The sequence below is a fragment of the Brassica napus genome, chromosome A8 (assembly GCF_020379485.1).
Source record: "Brassica napus cultivar Da-Ae chromosome A8, Da-Ae, whole genome shotgun sequence".
Lineage (NCBI taxonomy): Eukaryota > Viridiplantae > Streptophyta > Magnoliopsida > Brassicales > Brassicaceae > Brassica > Brassica napus.
The window spans coordinates 21,469,386-21,488,251 of NC_063441.1; the positions used below are offsets into that span (position 1 = coordinate 21,469,386).

At 39.9% G+C, this 18,866-nt stretch overlaps 8 protein-coding genes and 1 non-coding gene across 11 annotated transcripts; all 9 read right to left on the reverse strand.

Moving 5' to 3' along the window:
• Positions 1-162: 162 nt before the first annotated feature.
• Positions 163-777, reverse strand: BNAA08G25240D. The gene has a single exon (XM_013799814.3). It carries the CDS (start codon positions 590-592, stop codon positions 323-325), a length of 270 nt encoding a protein of 89 aa, XP_013655268.1. The 5' UTR covers positions 593-777; the 3' UTR covers positions 163-322.
• An 88-nt stretch (positions 778-865) lies between these two features.
• Positions 866-1,753, reverse strand: LOC106360226 (nuclear transport factor 2B). The gene is made up of 2 exons (XM_013799813.3): positions 1,427-1,753; positions 866-1,083 (listed from the first exon to the last, which is right to left on the reverse strand). Exons 1-2 carry the CDS (start codon positions 1,751-1,753, stop codon positions 1,009-1,011), a joined length of 402 nt encoding a protein of 133 aa, XP_013655267.1. The 3' UTR covers positions 866-1,008.
• Positions 1,549-3,650, reverse strand: LOC106360225 (probable dolichyl-diphosphooligosaccharide--protein glycosyltransferase subunit 3B). The gene is made up of 3 exons (XM_013799812.3): positions 3,129-3,650; positions 2,305-2,899; positions 1,549-1,746 (listed from the first exon to the last, which is right to left on the reverse strand). Exons 1-2 carry the CDS (start codon positions 3,568-3,570, stop codon positions 2,322-2,324), a joined length of 1,020 nt encoding a protein of 339 aa, XP_013655266.2. The 5' UTR covers positions 3,571-3,650; the 3' UTR covers positions 1,549-1,746; positions 2,305-2,321.
• Positions 3,651-3,751: 101 nt separating this feature from the next.
• TRNAL-UAG lies at positions 3,752-3,831 on the reverse strand. The gene has a single exon. It is a non-coding gene; the product is annotated as a tRNA-Leu (tRNA).
• Positions 3,832-4,138: 307 nt separating this feature from the next.
• LOC106362151 (DNA-directed RNA polymerases I, II, and III subunit RPABC5) lies at positions 4,139-5,725 on the reverse strand. Its single transcript, XM_013801987.3, has 4 exons — positions 5,478-5,725; positions 5,202-5,260; positions 4,459-4,553; positions 4,139-4,363 (listed from the first exon to the last, which is right to left on the reverse strand). Exons 1-4 carry the CDS (start codon positions 5,511-5,513, stop codon positions 4,338-4,340), a joined length of 216 nt encoding a protein of 71 aa, XP_013657441.1. The 5' UTR covers positions 5,514-5,725; the 3' UTR covers positions 4,139-4,337.
• A 331-nt stretch (positions 5,726-6,056) lies between these two features.
• LOC106362146 lies at positions 6,057-7,381 on the reverse strand. The gene has a single exon (XM_013801982.3). It carries the CDS (start codon positions 7,239-7,241, stop codon positions 6,294-6,296), a length of 948 nt encoding a protein of 315 aa, XP_013657436.2. The 5' UTR covers positions 7,242-7,381; the 3' UTR covers positions 6,057-6,293.
• Positions 7,382-7,607: 226 nt separating this feature from the next.
• LOC106362147 (multiple organellar RNA editing factor 9, chloroplastic) lies at positions 7,608-9,459 on the reverse strand. The gene is made up of 4 exons (XM_013801983.3): positions 9,016-9,459; positions 8,232-8,329; positions 8,060-8,125; positions 7,608-7,968 (listed from the first exon to the last, which is right to left on the reverse strand). The coding sequence occupies exons 1-4, from the start codon at positions 9,372-9,374 to the stop codon at positions 7,793-7,795; spliced, it is 699 nt and encodes a 232-aa protein (XP_013657437.1). The 5' UTR covers positions 9,375-9,459; the 3' UTR covers positions 7,608-7,792.
• Positions 9,460-9,834: 375 nt separating this feature from the next.
• On the reverse strand, positions 9,835-13,420 carry LOC106362145 (G-type lectin S-receptor-like serine/threonine-protein kinase RKS1). Of its 3 annotated transcripts, none has more exons than XM_048738252.1 (7): positions 12,130-13,420; positions 11,549-11,668; positions 11,275-11,480; positions 10,983-11,193; positions 10,672-10,903; positions 10,450-10,594; positions 9,835-10,371 (listed from the first exon to the last, which is right to left on the reverse strand). In XM_048738252.1, the coding sequence occupies exons 1-7, from the start codon at positions 13,400-13,402 to the stop codon at positions 10,042-10,044; spliced, it is 2,517 nt and encodes an 838-aa protein (XP_048594209.1). In that variant the 5' UTR covers positions 13,403-13,420; the 3' UTR covers positions 9,835-10,041. The 3 variants fall into 3 exon arrangements, with proteins under 3 accessions (XP_048594209.1, XP_013657434.1, XP_048594210.1); XM_013801980.3 differs by having other exon boundaries at positions 10,672-10,909; XM_048738253.1 differs by lacking the exons at positions 9,835-10,371; positions 10,450-10,594 and having other exon boundaries at positions 10,671-10,909.
• A 1,268-nt stretch (positions 13,421-14,688) lies between these two features.
• Positions 14,689-16,863, reverse strand: LOC106362144 (partner of Y14 and mago). Its single transcript, XM_013801979.3, has 5 exons — positions 16,621-16,863; positions 15,585-15,843; positions 15,369-15,482; positions 15,085-15,291; positions 14,689-15,018 (listed from the first exon to the last, which is right to left on the reverse strand). Exons 2-5 carry the CDS (start codon positions 15,771-15,773, stop codon positions 14,890-14,892), a joined length of 639 nt encoding a protein of 212 aa, XP_013657433.1. The 5' UTR covers positions 15,774-15,843; positions 16,621-16,863; the 3' UTR covers positions 14,689-14,889.
• Positions 16,864-18,866: the final 2,003 nt, after the last annotated feature.

The window sequence follows — 18,866 nt, forward strand, 5'->3', positions numbered from 1 at the left end:
AAATTATAATTGTTGAGATTGTTATGACAAGGGAAAATGCACTTTTATGGATTCTTGTAATAATTTAAGGATAAACATCCTGGGAGAAATATTTCAAGAAATAATAGAGGATGTAATTTGCAATCATTTTTGTTCTGTATCGATGATAAACATCAAAGTTGCTTTTCGGAATAGACTGGATAATATTTATCATAATGCATACTTGCTACATCGGTGTTTAAGAGATTCCCCAGTTGTACAATCAGCTACATATAAAAGATAACTACCGTATGGTGATACAAAATCTTATTTTTTTTCCTGTAAAAATATATTAAATATTTCTCTATGCAATTACCATATCGACTCCTTGATCAGTGGCTGAAAGTCCGGTGCCTCGTCCTTGAAGCTGGACACAACCAGCTTGGCATGCCCCCTCACAAATTTCTTGCGTTGCTTCTGTCACTTTCATGCATATTGGCATACATTCTCTGTGGCACAACGGCAATACTTTCTTTCCTAATAGTGCTTCTTGTCCAGCCACAATCTTCGTCCTTAACAAAACCGTAATTATCATCAAACTCAGGGTGGCGAAGTTTCTGCTCCGGCTCTTCATTTTTGCTTCGTACGTGAAAATATTTGATCAGAAAGAAAGATGAAAGGAGGAATATTTGGAAGACAAGGAAAGGATTTTGAACAGAAGGGGATGGTTAAGATTCAAAGGGTAATCATGGCCTCATATGTGTTTGGTTCTCCGTAATATTAACTTTTTAACAATAGTGAATTGTCTTTGATCAAAAAAAAAAATAGTGAATTGTCTTCTACTCGTTTTCACGTATAAATGGATACAGTCATCTATTGCCTTTTAAATTTGAAACTTTGCTTAACATAACACAGAACAATATATCATTTTGTTTTATTAATCGATATGAAAGATTGATTTTCGTTGAATTATTGACTATATTATTAGTCTGATTGCAATATATAAATATCGATTAGAAAACATAAAAGTTTAAAGACGTTCAAATAACTTCAACCGTAGTTGAGCCGAAACATCTCATTTTGGATGAAGAAACTTCCTTGTGGAAGAGGGACCAAGTGAAACGTCTGCAAATAATAAATAACATTTTTATTATCAAGGCCTTTAAGCAAAAAAATACATTTTTATTTACGTAAGCTAAAAAACTGACAGAAAAAACAATATATGTATATATATGTGCAAGCTCATATTAAATAACTTAGTTTCATTCATGTTCATGTTATAGTTAATTGAAGGATTAATATTCGAAGATTATTATGACTGTTCCTAGATTTACCGATGTAAACTAGTGTATTATGGCTAGCACACGTAGAAGTGATCAAAAATAGCATTTTTCTTTTTGTAATTTAAGTATTTTGTTTCTTACAAAACGATATCTCACATTGATCATAAATGGAGAAGAGTTAAGACCTGGCTAAACCTAAGAGGATGATCCTCGCCGTGTAACTGGATGCTACCACTCACAAAGACAAGGATTCCGCCACAGCCACCGGCCATTGAGGACGGCTGCGAATCAACGGTGCTGATCAAATGACGACACTGATCGAACGGAAGTTGTTTGAGCTTATTGAAGATATCTTCCACGCCGTAGATCTTTTGGCCTTCGAAAGTAAGCAACGAGGTGGGATTGTAGAGAGTGGAAAGAGAAGATCGATCATTGTCAAAGAGATGGTAATAGTGATTCACAAATGCCCTTGCAACTTCTTCTTCACTTCTTCCTTTATTTGTCTCTGCCATTGTATAGAAATTAAATCTGTTAGCAAAAACCAAAGAGGGAATATAAACATGAGCTATCTTAAGGAATCAACTTTCATGGGGGGAAAAGATGCTTAATTTGCAAGCAAGGGTAAGAATAAATCGATAATCTTTTTTTACTTTCTTGTGGATCAAGTAACGCATAAATCTTCTCCATCCAATCTTATATTCAGATTTTCACATTGTATGAAGCAATGCTTCCTTGTTGGAGTACACTCAAATCAACTGATACAAAAGCAAATACCATAATCATATCGTATATAGTCCTAGAGCAATCATTACTCTAACTCGAGTATCCAAAACTTTAATAAATGGACCAGAGAGACTAGATAAGTAGAAAACTAAAAAACCGTTTATGTGAAAAAAATCATATCGGGACTACGGTTCTAATACCATATTAATAAATGAACTTAACTCACACCCAAACTCTAGTTCAAAAGTAAAAGATTGCTACATCACATATATATTGACAAGACACTTGATATCACCGATGTGGAATATCTAATATAAAACCTAGTTACTCAAAAATTTACCTTAAGGTAAAGATCCATCAATGCCAACTAGATGGCCAATACGTTTGAATCTCATAACCAGTCTTCCAACTATTCAAGTAAACAACCTTCTTCACAGCCAACAACGACACGACCATAGCCAACATCATAAACACCCTCTGCCCACTGACACTCCTGACGCGCACAAGCGCATTAGTGACATACGCCAAGAGCAGCCCAACCACATTGTACAAGAGCCCGACAGATAGCCCCTCCGCCCCGAGCTGAAAATTCTCTCCTTTGTAGAAGAAAACGAGCTTGTTCGAATCCTCGTGATCTCTCACGAACATAGGCATTCCTTTGATGATGTTATGCATAGTCCCGGAGACGCTGAAGAAGTACACCAAAACGGTGCAGAATAGCCAGACTCTACTATTGTGGAGGACCGTCTCTCCCTTGAGAACCTTCTTGATAAGGAAAGGAGTCGAGATCGCGATTAGGGCTACGATTACGCTGATCTGCGTCTTGGAAAGGAGCGGCGGGCGGTGGAGTGGACCAACGGTGAGGTTAGTTCGGCTCTCGATGAACTCCACCACAGACTCCGCGGTTCCATCCACATCTTCTTCCTCCATTCTGCCTACATGGCTGACTTAACATTATTATGGGCTTTGGGACTATTTTTTTTTTTTAAATAAATGTTTTAAATATATATTTTGTTTTAAAATTTTTAACAGTAATATTTTGTAATGTAAGAAAAACTATATGCATTAAATAATGTAAGAAAAACTATATGCATTAAATATGCATTAAATATGTTTTTAAGGACATGGTTCGGATCAGGGCAGTCCTACTGTTTGTCCCCTTACCTGTTTTGTCTTGTAGATTCTCCATCAAAGGATCGACGAGGCAGATTTGGGGGAGGAACTGGATGCCGAAAAGGCCGAAAGCCTCTGAGTCCGATGATTCATCGATCTCGCAGAAGAACACCTTGTTGGCTACGTCAGATCTGTTGTTGTTGTTGGCGATGAAAGAGGCGGAGACGAATGCGAATTCTCTGCGGAACTCTTGGAGGGGGTTGCTGTTGAGATCAATGGAGTTGAAGAAGATGATGAGGGAGTAAGGTCGTGGTGTGGATACGGAGGTTATGAATTTCGAAACGGTGTCGTCGGTGAGGCGGATCACGCCGGATTCGGAGGATGATCGGAGGGAAACGAGTTCTTTGGTGAGATCTGGTTGCGAAACCGCGAGGATCGATAGTAGTGATATTGAGAGGAAGAAACGATGTGGGAGAGTTGTGTGGTCTGCCATTTTTGATCTCTTTGATTGGATTCGAGAAAGGAAAATGAGAATAGATCCGAGGGAGATGGAGTTTGGCGGAAGAGACTGGAGAAGTGAAGAAATGTTCAAAAGTAAGGGTTTATATACTGGTGAAAAGGTAAACCTGCTGCGTAAGCTAGAGGGTTCAGTTTAGTGAAATAACAAAAAATTTTGACGGCTGTGGGATTTGAACCCACGCCCTTTCGGACCAGAGCCTAAATCTGGCGCCTTAGACCACTCGGCCAAACCGTCTTGTTGATAGTAACCTATTACATATCTATTCATAACTATAAAACTAATATTAAACTCATTTAGTGACTTCTCGGTCAGAATTAGAGAAATCAGATATGAGAGAAACCATCTATTGGAGCAGAAGCTTTAAAAGATTGATTCGATTGAATATAAAGTCAAGAGAACACTGCCAGAGTTGGAATTGTCCACAAAATAAAAAAAACGCTATGAAGGAGGATGAAGACTAATGCAAGACTATTCTTACTTAGGTTTCACTTTGTACAACCATATGCTTCATTTTGTGTTTGATGGAAAAATCATGAAACTATGAGAGTACTGAAAGATTAATTGCTCCAAAGGAAAACACTGAATCACACAGAGAGTCACCGACATACATATGACAAAATCACTAGCGTCTTCCAAAACCCCATAATATTCAGATTGATTCAAGTTTCTACACCAAAACACAGAGAGTTTTCATACATATTAAGTTTTGAATCCTCTTTCAGCAGATTTGCATCCTCCTCTTAACTGTTGTCTGATTTTTCCAAAGCTGCAAAGTGATAAAATGCGTTTTGAGTTATAAAATCCAACATGAAAGAAAGCCAAAAGAAACACAAAGATATATAGAGAGTTTGGAGAGTGTACTGTTGTAGTTGAGAAGCTTCTCAATCAGATCAACATGCGTCATTAGCATACGCCTGCAGCAGTATCTAACTAAGTTGAGTGCATCAAGTGCGTCCCTGCAAAAAGTAATAACACAGGTAAAGTATAAACAAACTAAACAAGATAGACGCAACACTCTCTTCCAACAACATATAAATATAACCAGCAGAGCTCAGATCATTAGCTACAGCCTTAAACCATCAACTCTTCATTGATTGTTTCTCCACAAACGAAATGTTGTTAAACCAATCACATCACAAGACAAAATAGTCTCTTCTAACAACATGTAAAAAAAAACAGTCTTAAACCATCAACCCTTCATTAATTTGTTCCTCCACTAACGAAATGGTGTTAACTAATCAAATATATCTATCACGTATTATCTTCCAACAGAAATCACAGACCAGGTGGTTAATTTCTCTAATATACAAACAAAAGTTCTATAATTTGCACAGAGTCTGATCAGTCAAACATGTACGCACAAGCATAATCAAAGCCAACAAGTTTTACTTATATAGCAAAAGTATGGTCTAAACATAAACATGATGAACATAAACAGAAGTTTGTTCTAAGCTTAATACATTACCAAACAAATATCTTCCATTACTTCGTTTTCTCAATTAGATAAGTGGTGTTAACTAATCTCATACTTGAGCTAATTCCCTCTCAAATTCAAATAAAGTATGCTCTTTTAAACTAGTTACGAGAAGAATCATGTAGTTTACCCTTCAGTGTAGTCAAGCTGGAGAAGATCAAGATACGCATCCCACTTGTTTCCAATCACCTGACAAAACCACAAGAGTGAAAGCTTCGTAAAGCTCGAAACTTTATCTCTCGAAACGATTTTATCTAATCGATTCAGACCGTAGTTATCCGATAAAACATTCATCGAGCAGGTAAGATAATCTCTTCTTTTGTCGAATTTTAGAGTAGCTAAAACCCTAGAAAGAAGTAAGATTTTGAATCGCCCGATTTAGCAAAGCCGAGGAAGTGAAACGAACCTTTCCGCATGTAAAGCACCGTACAGGGATAATCATCTTCTCGAGCTAAGAACTGTGTGAATCTGTAGACTTGTGTTGGGTCTGCCTCTCTTCTCGATTTGGGGTTTTAGGGTTTTCTGCTTCGCGCTTCCTTTAATAAGGTGAAGAACACAAAAGGGACGGCTTCTCGAAACGTTGTCGTTTCGTGTGATATTTGATTGCTGGGTGACTAAAATTGGGTCCGGTTTGATTTGATTTACTTAAATTTATTCGGTTTTAAAGCCGGTTTAGTTAGACAGTTTATTTCCTCTGATTGTTCCTTGTGTCCCCATCATATCATTATTCACCAACAACTTGAACTACTATTACTCTACACCACCAACAAAGATTAACATCTTAAGGTTAAAAACCAAATTAAAACTGACGTTTTCAGTTAGAACATTACATTCTTGTGGATCAACCTCTTAAGGTAAGAAGAAAAAGAACTGGCATTCCAAGTTTACTGCAAAAGATATTTTTATACTAAAGGAGATTTAAGAACTTTTTGCTTCCTTGAACCATCTGTTAAAGTATATATGTTTTGATTGATATGGGCTCATCTTAAAAAACAAGACTATAAAACTCTTATAATAATTTACGTAATAAAAATTACAACAAAAATATACTATACTTTAGTGGTAGAGATGGCGAGTTAAGACATGATCAACCTCGAATATATTTGATAAGAACGTTTGGCCAACCATACAAGAAAGAGCATGTATATTCTCCAATAAGTCAGCTTCATCAATTATCAAAACAATGTTGCTCTTACCTCACTTTGACACATGATAACTCCGGTTAATACCTCTGGTAATAACCATAAGAGGATATCTCGAACTGTCTTCTTCCAACTCCATCTTCATAACCATACGGATACGAATCCCCAAAAAGGTAATCTGAAGTCGTCTTCCACGGATCAGAATCCGCGCTATCCCAGCAAGTAACTTCAGCCGCACGGTTCTCATCCTCTTGGCGTCTTTTGTTACGTAAGACACAAGGAAAGTAGCCTCCGAATATAACCTCGCAGAGATCAGTCGCTTCTAAGCCGTAACCAGACGGAACATACAGAGCTTTCACTTCAACTTTATCTACTGTTTCTGGTTGCACGGTCCCATTGCTTGAACTGTGATCTTCTTCTTCTTCCTCTGCCTCTTCTTGATGATCATTTTCTTCTTCTTTAATGGTTTCTAATGGTTTGGCTTCCTCTAACGGCTCAGAGAAAGTTACACGTTTCTTAACAGCTTTCTTTTCACCACCATCATATATTCCAAGAGGAACAGGAGCGATGATCTCCGGAGGAGAAGGAGGTGAAGCTTGATCAGCTGTTGAAGAAGGGTAACAAGTTTTCTCCGATGGAGGAAGAGGTTTCCCGTATGTTGCAACGATGTCGTAGCCGCCACCGTACGGTGTCGGGTCGTACTCCTCGAACTCCGGTTCGTTGAAGCCTTGAACATTGCGATAGATACTAAACTGAGAAGGAGACTCGTATGTTGTTGTTGTGTAGTAACTCGGATCATAGAACAAATGTTTCGGCTCAGACATGGTGGAGACAGAGTAAACAACAGATGCAGAGGTTGTTGTTTCATACTCATACTCAGATCCATTCCAGTTATCATAACTATTGTAACTCATTGGATTGAAACCAAACTGGTGTTGTTGATTGTTATCATAATAGTTATGATCATAGAGATGATTAACCTGGTTTGTATCGTATGGGAACTCGTAATGCTCGTAGAAACTGCCCATCTTGTAGTTTGATTCTCTTGAGAGATTGTTGTTTTGGTGAAAGCAGAAGATTGAGTGGAGCACTGGTTAAAGTGATTTGAAAGGTTTGGTTTATAGTCCGTGTAACGTACTGTTTTCATGTGATGTGTTGATAAGGTGGGCACGACTGATGTAGATGGTGACGAGTGTGTTGTGACCCTACAAATAAAGTTGTCTGCAAGCAATGTTCTTGTCTTGTCTTGAAGTGGTATTGAGAAAACGTGGGGCAAACAAGCGGTGGACAAAGACATTCCGACCAAACATATTAACCGGACTGAACCATAACAAAACCAAACCTAAATTAGTTCTAGAACGAATAAATTTTAACCATAACCCATACCAGCCAAGGAGCTTAACCAGCGGTAGATGAAGTTCAAATCTACATAAACCATACAAGATTGTTCCAAACGATGATAATACGGTATCATCACTGATACTAGACGATTTAACATCCGGTTTAAATAAGCTAGGGACTAAAACGATCGATCAAAATCTCATAAATTTCGTTACTAAGGGACTTGTCTTATCATAGTTCAAGAGGAATCAGAAGCGGCTGGTTCTTGTCTTGGTTTCCTCTGCTGCTCAGGAGGTGGACCGTCTCTTTTCCTTTCGTACCTCTTGCTTTGATACTTGGAGTTGTTGCGCTGCTGCTTTGGTTGGTATGTTGGGTATGTGCAGGGGATGATCTCTCCATTGATGTACTTGTCGCCTAAACATAACAAAATACCATACAAATATCAAGATACAGGAGAGAGAGAAAACTTGGAGACAGCACTAATCAGGGTTAGATGGGTTAGTACCTCCATAGTCCTTGTTCTTGACATCTATGTAAGAGTCAGGCAAAACCCAGAGAACTCCAGGCAAACCTGTGGAAATTTCAAAACTGAGCTGTTAGTGTCTTGGAGGTTTACAACGATTACAAGCACACACAATCAGTAAGAGGATTAAAGCTATAACTGATCACTAACTCACCCTTGAACTTCTCAGATGTTTCTTCATCAATGGTGCACTGGAATCCAGTATACGTGGTGGTACTGAATGCATACATGTTCTTCTTTGCCTCTTCCATGCTGGAGAACAGACACAAATATACACTCAACAATCACATGGAACGAATTGGTTATACTGGAAAACTGACACAAGTACACTAATTGCTTACAACAGCAGCACGATAGTGTAGATAAGATTCAAGTTCTCTACAAAAAACAGCCAGCAGCAACAAATGAACTGAAGATTCAAGTTCTCTACAAACTACAAAGACAGCCAGCAGTAACAAAAGAACCGAAGATTCATTTCACCACTCTATCCAGGAAATTCTACTCACGAGTCCAAATCTAAAGTTTGAGTCTTTACTTGCTTATAGTGTCCAGACTCCACCACATCAACTTTTTAACAAAGAGACACCATTTGACAACATCTTCAATTCATACATAGCTTGAAGAAAACGTGCAAAAACAGAATCTTTCAATTCTAATAACACTAACTAGTGCCAGTTTGAATGCTCCAAGTACACATATGAAGACAGTCTTTTAGCTTTCCAAATCCAAAAGAAACAACCTTTTACTTCTACAATGCAGAGTGGTCCAAGTTCAAGCACCTAAACAGACTCTACTCGGGTTCCAAATCTCCATACGACAGCGTTTTCAAATTAAATAAACTTGCTCACAAGCTATATCAGAAGCTCAATATGTTTGCACATCTCTACCACATCTCTAGCTAGAGATTAATAACTATTGAGAAGAGAAAAAAACGAAACCTTCCAAGAACAGTCGCAAGAGTGTTGAGATAAGTCTCAATCATCTGGTCCCTCGTTGGCGCCGGATCCTTGGGGAACTCCATAACAATCAGCCAGTGGTTGTAGTCGCATCCAGGAAGCATTATCGTCTCCCTCTGCTCATTGCTACTGCTCCGTTTCGATGAATAATCCGAATCCACCGTCGCGGCCTTGACAATCGCCACCCGACGGCGAGACTCCGCGGTGGAGATGCTCCGGAGCAGAGGATGAGTCCATTTCCCGGAAAGGCGGATGCTGGAGAGTGTGGGGAAGCGTGTTAGGTGGCTTACGGGAGGTATGGTTTTGGGGAGTAACGAGGAGGAAGTTGTGAAGGAAGCCATTCGCAGTTGCAGAAAGCGAGCAAGAGACTGTTCGAAAACACTTTGTCAACAGATTGATAGGGATAAGGTTTTTTTGTTTACCTGCACTATAAAACGGTACCGCATTATAAAATATATTATAGGTTCGTGGCCTCGTAGTATTTGGGCCGAGCTAACGTTCAGCCCATATGAGTATAAACTTAATCCAAATTTTTAACGACACTTAATCCAGTTTAATCATGCTCTTATTATGCAGTTGCCAGTTATGCGTTTTGATGACTTTTTTTTTTTGAACGTTTCTTTCTGACAGCAAAAACAACTGAGAATGATATGAAAGACGAATTAATTTTTGACAAACAACAATTTTTCTCATGATTATTTAAATTTATAGTAATTTTTATTTGAGAGTTTGCATAAGTTTTCAAGTATACAAGTACAATGTTACAGTTACAGAAAAAAAAAAAACGACACCAACATATCATTATGGGAAACATATTTTACTAGACACTAGTAATCTCTTATTCGTTTAATCAGAAATGCCAATAACACTCTTCTGTTGATGATGCAATATTGTTAGCCTTTCCTCTCCACACTAACAACTCTAGTGGTTTACATTGCATCAGTGCCTCTCAAATTTTTAAAGAAATCTAGGCTAACAAAAAAAATTGAACCTTAGTAGCACAATTTTTTAACGGCCATGAATGGTGGTGAGTGTGACGTCATTAATAGAATTGCCGTTTTCTCCGCTGAGACAACCACCAGAGGAGCTGCCACCATCTTGACTTTCTATCCTCCTCCCCGTAGTAAAGGCCGGATGCTTCGGAGATGGAAGATCAATAGCGTTTTGCTCCAACATGAACACAATGGTAGACATATCTACTCTGTCTGAAGCGTTTTCTTGAACACAAAGCAATCCAATGTGTATGCACTTGATCACTTCCCTCTCATCATAACTCTTCACGTCCATCAGTTTGTCTATGATCTCTGTAACTTCACCTTTCTTCCATTGATCCCAAATCTATACAATAAGAAAAACAACAACATTTGCTTATGTTATTGTTCTCTCTTAAACAAAATGCAGTTTTATTGTACTTACATGTCCGAGTAGATTCGAATATTCATTGAAGCAACAGTTGTTTTTCTTTCCGGTAATGATCTCTAAAATCAATACTCCAAAGCTATACACGTCAGATTTTATGGAGAACTGGCCATCCATTGCGTACTCCGGTGACATATAACCACTGAGCAATGAGGTTGAAACCACTTTAAAGATTGAAAAGAAGAATGTTGTGTGGATTGAGAGAGAGAGCTAACTCACTATGTTCCAACGACCCGTTTCGTGCTTCCTTCAACCTGGTTGCCTCCAAAGATCCTCGCCATGCCAAAATCTGAAATCTTAGGGATCATTTCATTGTCAAGAAGTACATTGCTGGCCTTGAGGTCCCTGTGGATGATCCTCAGTCTTGAATCATGATGAAGATAGAGCACTCCACGAGCAACCCCTCGGATTATATCTATCCGTTGTGGCCAATCCAGAAGTGCTCTATGCTCTTCATCTAGTAGAACACATGTAATGAATTTTCAAATTGAATCACCTTATAAAGTATATTAAAAATATTATGAACGTACGGAATATGAAATAGTCTAGACTCTTGTTCGGTAGATACTCGTATATCAACATCTTTTCTTCCATTTCAACGCAACATCCTAAGATCCTCACGAGATTCCGATGCTGCAGCTTTGATATCAGCTTGACCTCGTTCTTGAACTCTACCATTCCTTGGCCTGAGTTTGTTGACAACCTCTTCACAGCTATCTCCATACCATTCTCCAACACGCCCTGAACATAAACAAAACAACTTGTTACTAACCATACCACTTAACTTGAGATTATGTTTTTGGCTCCTTCCTAAATCCTAACCTTATAAACGGATCCGAAACCACCTGCTCCAAGCTTGTTATGAAGAGAGAAGCTGTCTGTCGCTTCAGCGATTGTGGTAAGCTCGAAGAGAGGTAACTCTCGGTTTCTCGCCTTGTCCTGAAGTTGTTCTTCAAATCTGAGCGAGTCTCCAAAATCGATATAACTAGGGGCGAAGGTCGTTGCAGATCTTCTATGCCTGTTTGACTCTGTGCTTGACCATAGTTACTTGTGACACAAGAAACTAACTTATGAGCTTAAAAGATATTTTACTTACTTTGCCGCTTCCTTACAAAACAGAACAACATAACCGTTGCTAACATGACAGCTGCAATCAAACTGATGAGAATCCAAATGAGTCTCCTCTTCCTTGATGACCCATGTCTGTTCCACCGTGCTGGAACAAGCATTAAAGCATTAGAGCAGAACTAGGCCTGCGGTTTAGTACCGAGCCGAACCGGAATTTTCCTTTAATTCGATTACGAGTTCGGTTCAGTTCGGCAGGTTTATAAAAGAACTAAAAGAACTTCGGTTTTTGGTTCGGTAACGGGGTTTTTCAAAAAAAAATTGTTAAAAACATTTGAACTGAACTAACCAAAAATTTGAACCGAACTAACTAAAATTATCCGAATTTAACCAAATTTATAGCTGAAATATAATCGAAACTAAAAACGTCGGTTAGTTTCTATAAAAAAAATATTAAAAACCAAACTACCCAAATATCAAACCAAACTTTTTTACTGTTCAATTCGGCGAGATTTTAGTCGAACCGAACTACCCAAACGCGCAGGCCTAAAGCAGCTTAGAACGGTTGTTTAGAGAAGCTACAGACAAGTTGCAGAGTAGATATATGTGTACCTAGCTCTTCCTTGTCTACGCGTACATACAAATCTTGTCCTGAGCTCAAGTAAGTCCTCGTATCCAACATATCACCGTGCCATGTCAAACACCCTCTTGGTCCTCCTTCACTTTCATAATAACCACTTGCGTAAGCGACACAACTGCAGTTCCCTAAGCATGTCTGTTTACATTCCTTCAATGTAACATTCATATCCACACTTGCACCTGATGTATCTGGAATCTTCACACGCTCCAACTTCACAAAAACTTCTCTCCCACGGCACGTTAAACCTCTATCATCTCTCCTCGTGCACCCACCCGAAGGATCTCTCGAGTTCCAATCCTCAGGCGTCTTGGGTTCGTAACCAGGTAAGCATCTGCACTCCAACGTGTCTCTACTCAAAGGATCACAGTAACCGTTAGGTCCACAATAAGCGTACCCGTCGCACTGCTCTTGAGGGTTAGGTCTTAACCCTATCCACCTCTTCTCCCTTGCGTTCCACGTAAACCGTTGCAAGCTTCCCACGTCTCTCATCACCACTCTTGTTATCACTGAAGTGTCCAACACGCCGTAAGTGTTGGACACTTCGTCTTGATTGTTCACAAAGGAGATGTTGAAGATGGACTTTAGTGTCTTCTCAGGGACACCGCTCCATCTCTGTCCTGTCCATGAACCTCCACGCCACAATGGTGTCACACCGTTGTACATCATTGTTTGTGGAAACGCTCCACGTTCCAAACGGAGCGTATAGTTTCCAAGACCAGGGTCTTGAGGTGATCTCCATGATGTTAGAAACCGATCCAAACCGTCTTGTCTAGTGAAGCCAAGTCTCATGAACGGAACAAAAGTGTCTGTAGGATGATCAAAGCTCTCCCAGAGAGTTCTCCCAGTGAGAGGATCAAGTACAACGAGGTTGCCTATGTCAGAGAGTCTCGCCATTGGCTCAGAGATCTTATCTGAGACATTAGTCGACCATAGAAGCTCAGTCTCATCGGCTGATGCATATAAGCAGAGGTTCCCTCTGCCGCTGAACACTACCAGACCTGACGTGTCATTAACCGGACGTTCTCTATTTGCAACCCATATAACAGTCTGCTCAGAGATCTGAGCATACCAGATACCTACATAACGAAGGTTAGAGTCCTCCCCAGGGGTGAAGAATCCAAAAGCAAACCTCTTGCCTTCGGAGAATATTACATCACCGTCTCTCAAGGACTGTCTTCTCATGATTGTGTCATTGGCTCCGATACAAGATCCAAGGAGGAGGGAGAAGATGAAGAAGAGTTTCATTTTCTGTGTGTTGTGTCTGTTCAGAGCTTGATGCAAGTTATAAATGCTTAGTGTCTCCTATTAAAAGCTAAGTGGGTCTCACCTGAACTAACTAGCAAACATCTTAGGTTGAACTTTCAAAAGATGTAGCAACAGATTCATGTGTCACATAAATGATGCACTAACTAAATAAGACACCAACAATAATCACTTAGTACAATCTTTCTCTCTTTCACTAAATAGCCTCTCTGCCCAGTTTTTTTTTTGGAACACTTATATTAATTGAAAGAGAAAGATTAGTTGGGAGCAATAACAGCATTCCCAACCAACAAAGGTTCAGCTACATTTAAAGCTCTCTTTGCCAACATATCGGCTTCAACATTCCTCTCACGAGGAATCCACACAAAAGCAACAGAAACAAATCTGCGAGACAGTTCAGCGATGTCTGCAACGATACTATGCATCTCTGCAATGGAAACACCCTGATTGAGGCAATTAACTAGAAGGGAAGAGTCCGACTCAAATCTGAGGTTATGGAGCTCCAGGTCTTGGCATCTAAGCATAACTTCCCGCAGCGCTAATCCTTCGGCCATTAGGGGCGATGCAATAAACTCCATCTTCACCTGGATCTCCCTATTGCGAGGAGGGAGATGAATGATTCCACCAATACCTGCAATCTTCCTTGTTGAGCACCACGCTGCATCTGTCTGAATCCTCGTCGTTCCGCTTAACACTGGTACCTCTATCAGTCGATGTTTCTTGCCTTCAGTCTTCTCCGGTTTTCCACTTATGCTCCATTCACGAGCCAAACGGATTGCAGAGGATAGAGTATCCTCGGGAGAGGCAGAGATACCTTCAAATACGAATCTGTTTCTTGCTTTCCAAATGTTCCAAATGATCCATGGGACCAGATTACCCGAAGCTATGCCGGTTGGTGGTAAGGCTTTTAGATTGCTCAGTGCGGGCCAGTCGGCCATTAAATCTATCATTCCTCTAAAATCCGGGGCAGTTGCAAGGGGAGCAAGATGCCACACCCGCTGTGCAAACTGACAGCCTCTCTGCCCAGTTTCCCTACAATAATAAATACTTATGTTTTATGATATTTGGAAACTTATACGTAAACTTACCAAAAAACAAAACTTACAAAACAAAAGTCACTTTCAAGCTAGTGAGGTAAGCTAAATCACTTTCAACATGTTTAGAAAAACTATCCAAATTTTGAGAGTATGCAGTAATACACTAAAAAACCCAAAATGTTTTTTTTTTCTGTTTAATTGATTCATGTATTTAGTTGCAAACCAAACACCAACACACAAAGTAGAATCAATTCCCCTGAGAATTTAGGCATTGAGCCAAGTCCATTAACAAGATTTCTGATAAAACCTCAAAGAACAGCACTCCTTTTCATATTCATACAAATTTCGATTGGTTCTTCCCACAATTTTCATGAGAAAAGCTACAACAACCTGTCTGAAAGCTAGAAAATCCATGTCAGATGCTGCAGAGTGCTAAGCCTCCTTATCCTCCAAAGCCTTGAGTTCTTGCCTCCATTCCTCTAACTTAGAGAACTTCTCCAACTGCTCCGGCTTTAAGTCTTTGGGAGCAGTCTTCTGCTGTTGAGCTTCTGTGAGTCGGATCTGCAAATGTTTAACAGAAGATTAGAAACTAAACAATTACATCAATGAGAGGAGACTTTATCTTACTTTCTTCTTAAGTGCACGTATTCTCTTCTCGGTGTCATCTCCTGCAGTTCCTGGATTGTGTGCTTCACCAAGGTTCAAAGCCTCCAAACTAGAAACCAATACATCCACTGATTGTGGTCCGTTGCTTGAAGTGACAATGGGAACAGCCTCTTCCTTGTCTACATTACTTGATCCATCCTCAGAGCTGTTACCTTTTTCCACAGCAGCCTGCACGAATGAGAGTTTTGAAGCATGTTCCAATAAAGCTAGTAGTTTACAGATGGATAGAGTTGAGAGACACATACCTGTAATCTCTTCTCTTTCTTACGTTCGTTTCTCTTAGCAGCTTTAGTCTTTGCTTTAGGAGTTGGATCAGGCTCATAACCTGGAGGTCCTTGTGAGGCCATCTCCTTCTTCATCTATTGCAAAGATACAAGAGTGGGTTCAAACGATTCAGTTCCACGAGAAACAACGAATCCAAGAACAGAATAGAGAGTGTTGAGGGAATAAAGACAACACACCAAAGAGCCTTTGGATTGATAGATGACAACTTCATCTTCTGGAACATGTCCAGCTCGAATCCGGATGGGTTTCCGGAGAGTGCCATCAGGTCTACGTGTAGGCTCCAGGATCCTCTCACCTTCTTTAAGGTTTTTGCTAAGTTCCGCCATTTGCTTTCTTTGTTCTCCGCTTCTATTGCTGCTTCCCATCTGATTCCTTCAGATTTTTTCAGTACCCTTGTCACTTTTCTTCTTTCCTCAGCTTTAAATTATCTACTCTCTGCACCAAATTTTCAGGGATCATTAAAAAAAAAAACTCATGGACTCGAATATTTACACAGAAAACAAATCAAGTTTTGGTTAACAGTTAGTTGCATACAACACTTTTGTGAAAGAAGCCAAACGTACAGAAGTATAGTTCATATATGTAAGCTGGGAATCATGAGTTGTGTACTAGCAGTGTGTATACAAAGTTATAGCAGATACACAGAACTAAGTAGCAGATCATCTATTCAACAATCAAAATTCAACTCTATTTGATGAAGGGTAGCTAGCAAAGGACAAACACACCTCAACCCTAATGCAATACCAGTTAATAACTCAAATCATCAAAAAAACTCATAATTTCACAACGTAAATAGGCAGAAGCTGCAAGCATAAGCAACCACACAAACAACCAGTGACTAACTGCTTTCAAAATTCATGCAATCAAAAGTTAAGAAAGCTAATCAAGAGACTAATTACTCAGTTCAATAGCTCAACACTAACTTTCAACTCTACTAAGATAAATGTACAAACGTCCCAAGCTTTTTTTTTTTTTCTGTATTAGCATCAAAGTACAAATCTTTGGGGACAATAACCACAAAGCCAAATCTCCAATACAGATCCTGAAACCAATACTGTCTCGGATTCAAAGCTTGACCACACTAAAAAAGCTCAGTTCAATTTTTTTCTCTAATTCGTGTCTCCTTGCAGTTAACCAGTATTGAGAATCAAACAAACTTTGTACACCTCGGTTCGATAGAGAGAGCGAAGAAAGAGAGGAAAAGGGACTTACCTTTGAGATGTAGCTTTTCTCCGGTCGTCGGAGAGGCCAAGTCCGGTGAAAAGCAAGCGGTTGATATTGAATAGTCGATCTTGAATTCTTCGTGAATTCGATTGGAAAACAAACAGACCAAATACAAAAAAAAAGAAAGAATTTTTGTACTGATTTTATAGCATCAATATTGTGATTTGGTTAATGTTAAGAAGTGTTCCAAAAAAAAAGAAAAAAGGTTAATGTTAAGACAGGTTGTCTTTGGACCGACCAAAGTGGTTTTGTCTGTTGACATCATTTGCCTGGGTTGACAATGTCACACGTTGACTAAATTATTTAAAGTTTGGGCCTAAGCCCAAAATATCTCTCAATTTGCCGTTGTGGGCCTCTCTGTAACAGAATCACTGTCGTCACCTTCCTATCATTTTATCTTCGCTATTGTTTTCGGTTATAGAGTGTTTGCTGTATAGGGTGTTTGTTTACTCCTAGTATCCTGATGGGGCTGGCTGTTGAACCATGTGGGTCTCGAACTCTTGGAAAGAGCAGGTCCTGCTCTCATCAAATGGGGTCAGTGGGCAGCGACTAGAGACCAGATCTCTTCCCTAAGGATCTCTGTTCACAGCTCTCAAAGCTTCATAGTGATGCTCCTCAACATAGTTTTGCATACACTAAGAAAACTATAGAGAGAGCCTTTGGTCGTAAACTCTCTGAGGTATTTGAGGAGGCGCCATTAGCATCAGGGAGCATTGCTCAAGTACATAGAGTTTCTTTGAGTTTTCAGTATCCAGAGCAAAAGTCTAAGTAATAATACTTAATGTGGGCTTTGACTTCTGGATATACTAGATACAAGTTTGGGCTTTTCGTTTGGGCCTGGTTCACTAAAGCCAAGTTGAGCTCGTGAGGAGCTGATGGTTATAACGGCCTAACGGTCTCATCTTCAAGAAAAAAAGGAGCTTTATCCTGAAACAGAAAGAGTGAGTTTCAGGAGAGAGAGAGACGATTCACAGAGAAAGAGATTCAGAGAGAGATCTACCTGTGCGACTGATCGGAGACTGGAGTCGAGGATACTCCGGTGACGTCGCGAAAGGATCCGATTACCTGAGGTGTATTTCGGAGGTAATGTACGCCTCGTCTTCTCTGATACGTTAAGATCGAGTCTGTACTAGTGTTACCAGAACTCTACATTGAATCTAGTGATCGTTGAGGGCGAAGCTCCCTCCCCGGACAGTAGGAAACGAAGTCCGGGTTAACAAACCTTGTGTGTGATCTTCTTTACGCTTTACGTTTCTGCGATCATCGAACAAACGAATCGAATCAGACGAATCAAGATAAACAATCAAGTAGACGATCTAAAGAAAGTAATCAACAAGTGGTATCAGAGCAGTAGGTTCTTCTTGAAGGTTATCAGAGAGGTTCGTGGCTAGTCTTGATCGGTTCATCATGGAGCCGACTCGAGGAAAGTTCGAGATGGATAAGTTCGATGGAAAAGGAGATTTTGGAATGTGGAAATACAAGCTTCTTGGTCAGCTTGAGATCCAGGGGCTAGCGTCAGTCCTTGAACCAGGTGCTACTTTGTACATGGAGTCAGAGAAACTTGAAGAAGGGGTTGATCCTGTGCTCGATCCAACCAAGGTGGCCAAAGACACGCGAGTTAAGAATCTCATTGGGACGTGTCTAAGTGATATGATTTTGAGGAAGGTTATGAATGAACCTACGGCTTTAGGTATGTGGAAAGCTCTGGAACGAGACTATCAGACGAAGACACTACCTAATAGGATCTATCTGAAGCAACAATTTGCAAGCTTCAAGATGGAAGAAAGTAAGAGCATTGAGGAGAACATGGACGGTTTCCTCAAGCTAATAGGAGATCTTGCTAGCCTCAATATCAATGTAAGTGATGAGGATCAAGCTATACAGCTTCTTACTAGTCTCCCTCCTCAGTACGAAGCTTTGGTTCACACGTTGAAGTATGGGACAGGGAAAGATACACTTACTGTGTTAGAAGTAACTTCATCAGCCTATGCTAAAGAGATCGAGCTCAGACAGAAAGGAGTATTGAACAAAGGAAAGTCAAGCTCAGAAGGGTTATTTGTGGAATCCAGAGGAAGGTCTAGTAAGAAGTCTGATAGAGGAAATGGTCGTTTCAACCAAGGAAGGTCTAAGTCAAGAGATCACCGGTCGAAGTCAAAGTTGAGATCTAATAAAGATGGAAAGACTGAGTGCTTCATCTGCGGGAAAGACGGTCACTGGAAGCGTGAGTGTCCTCA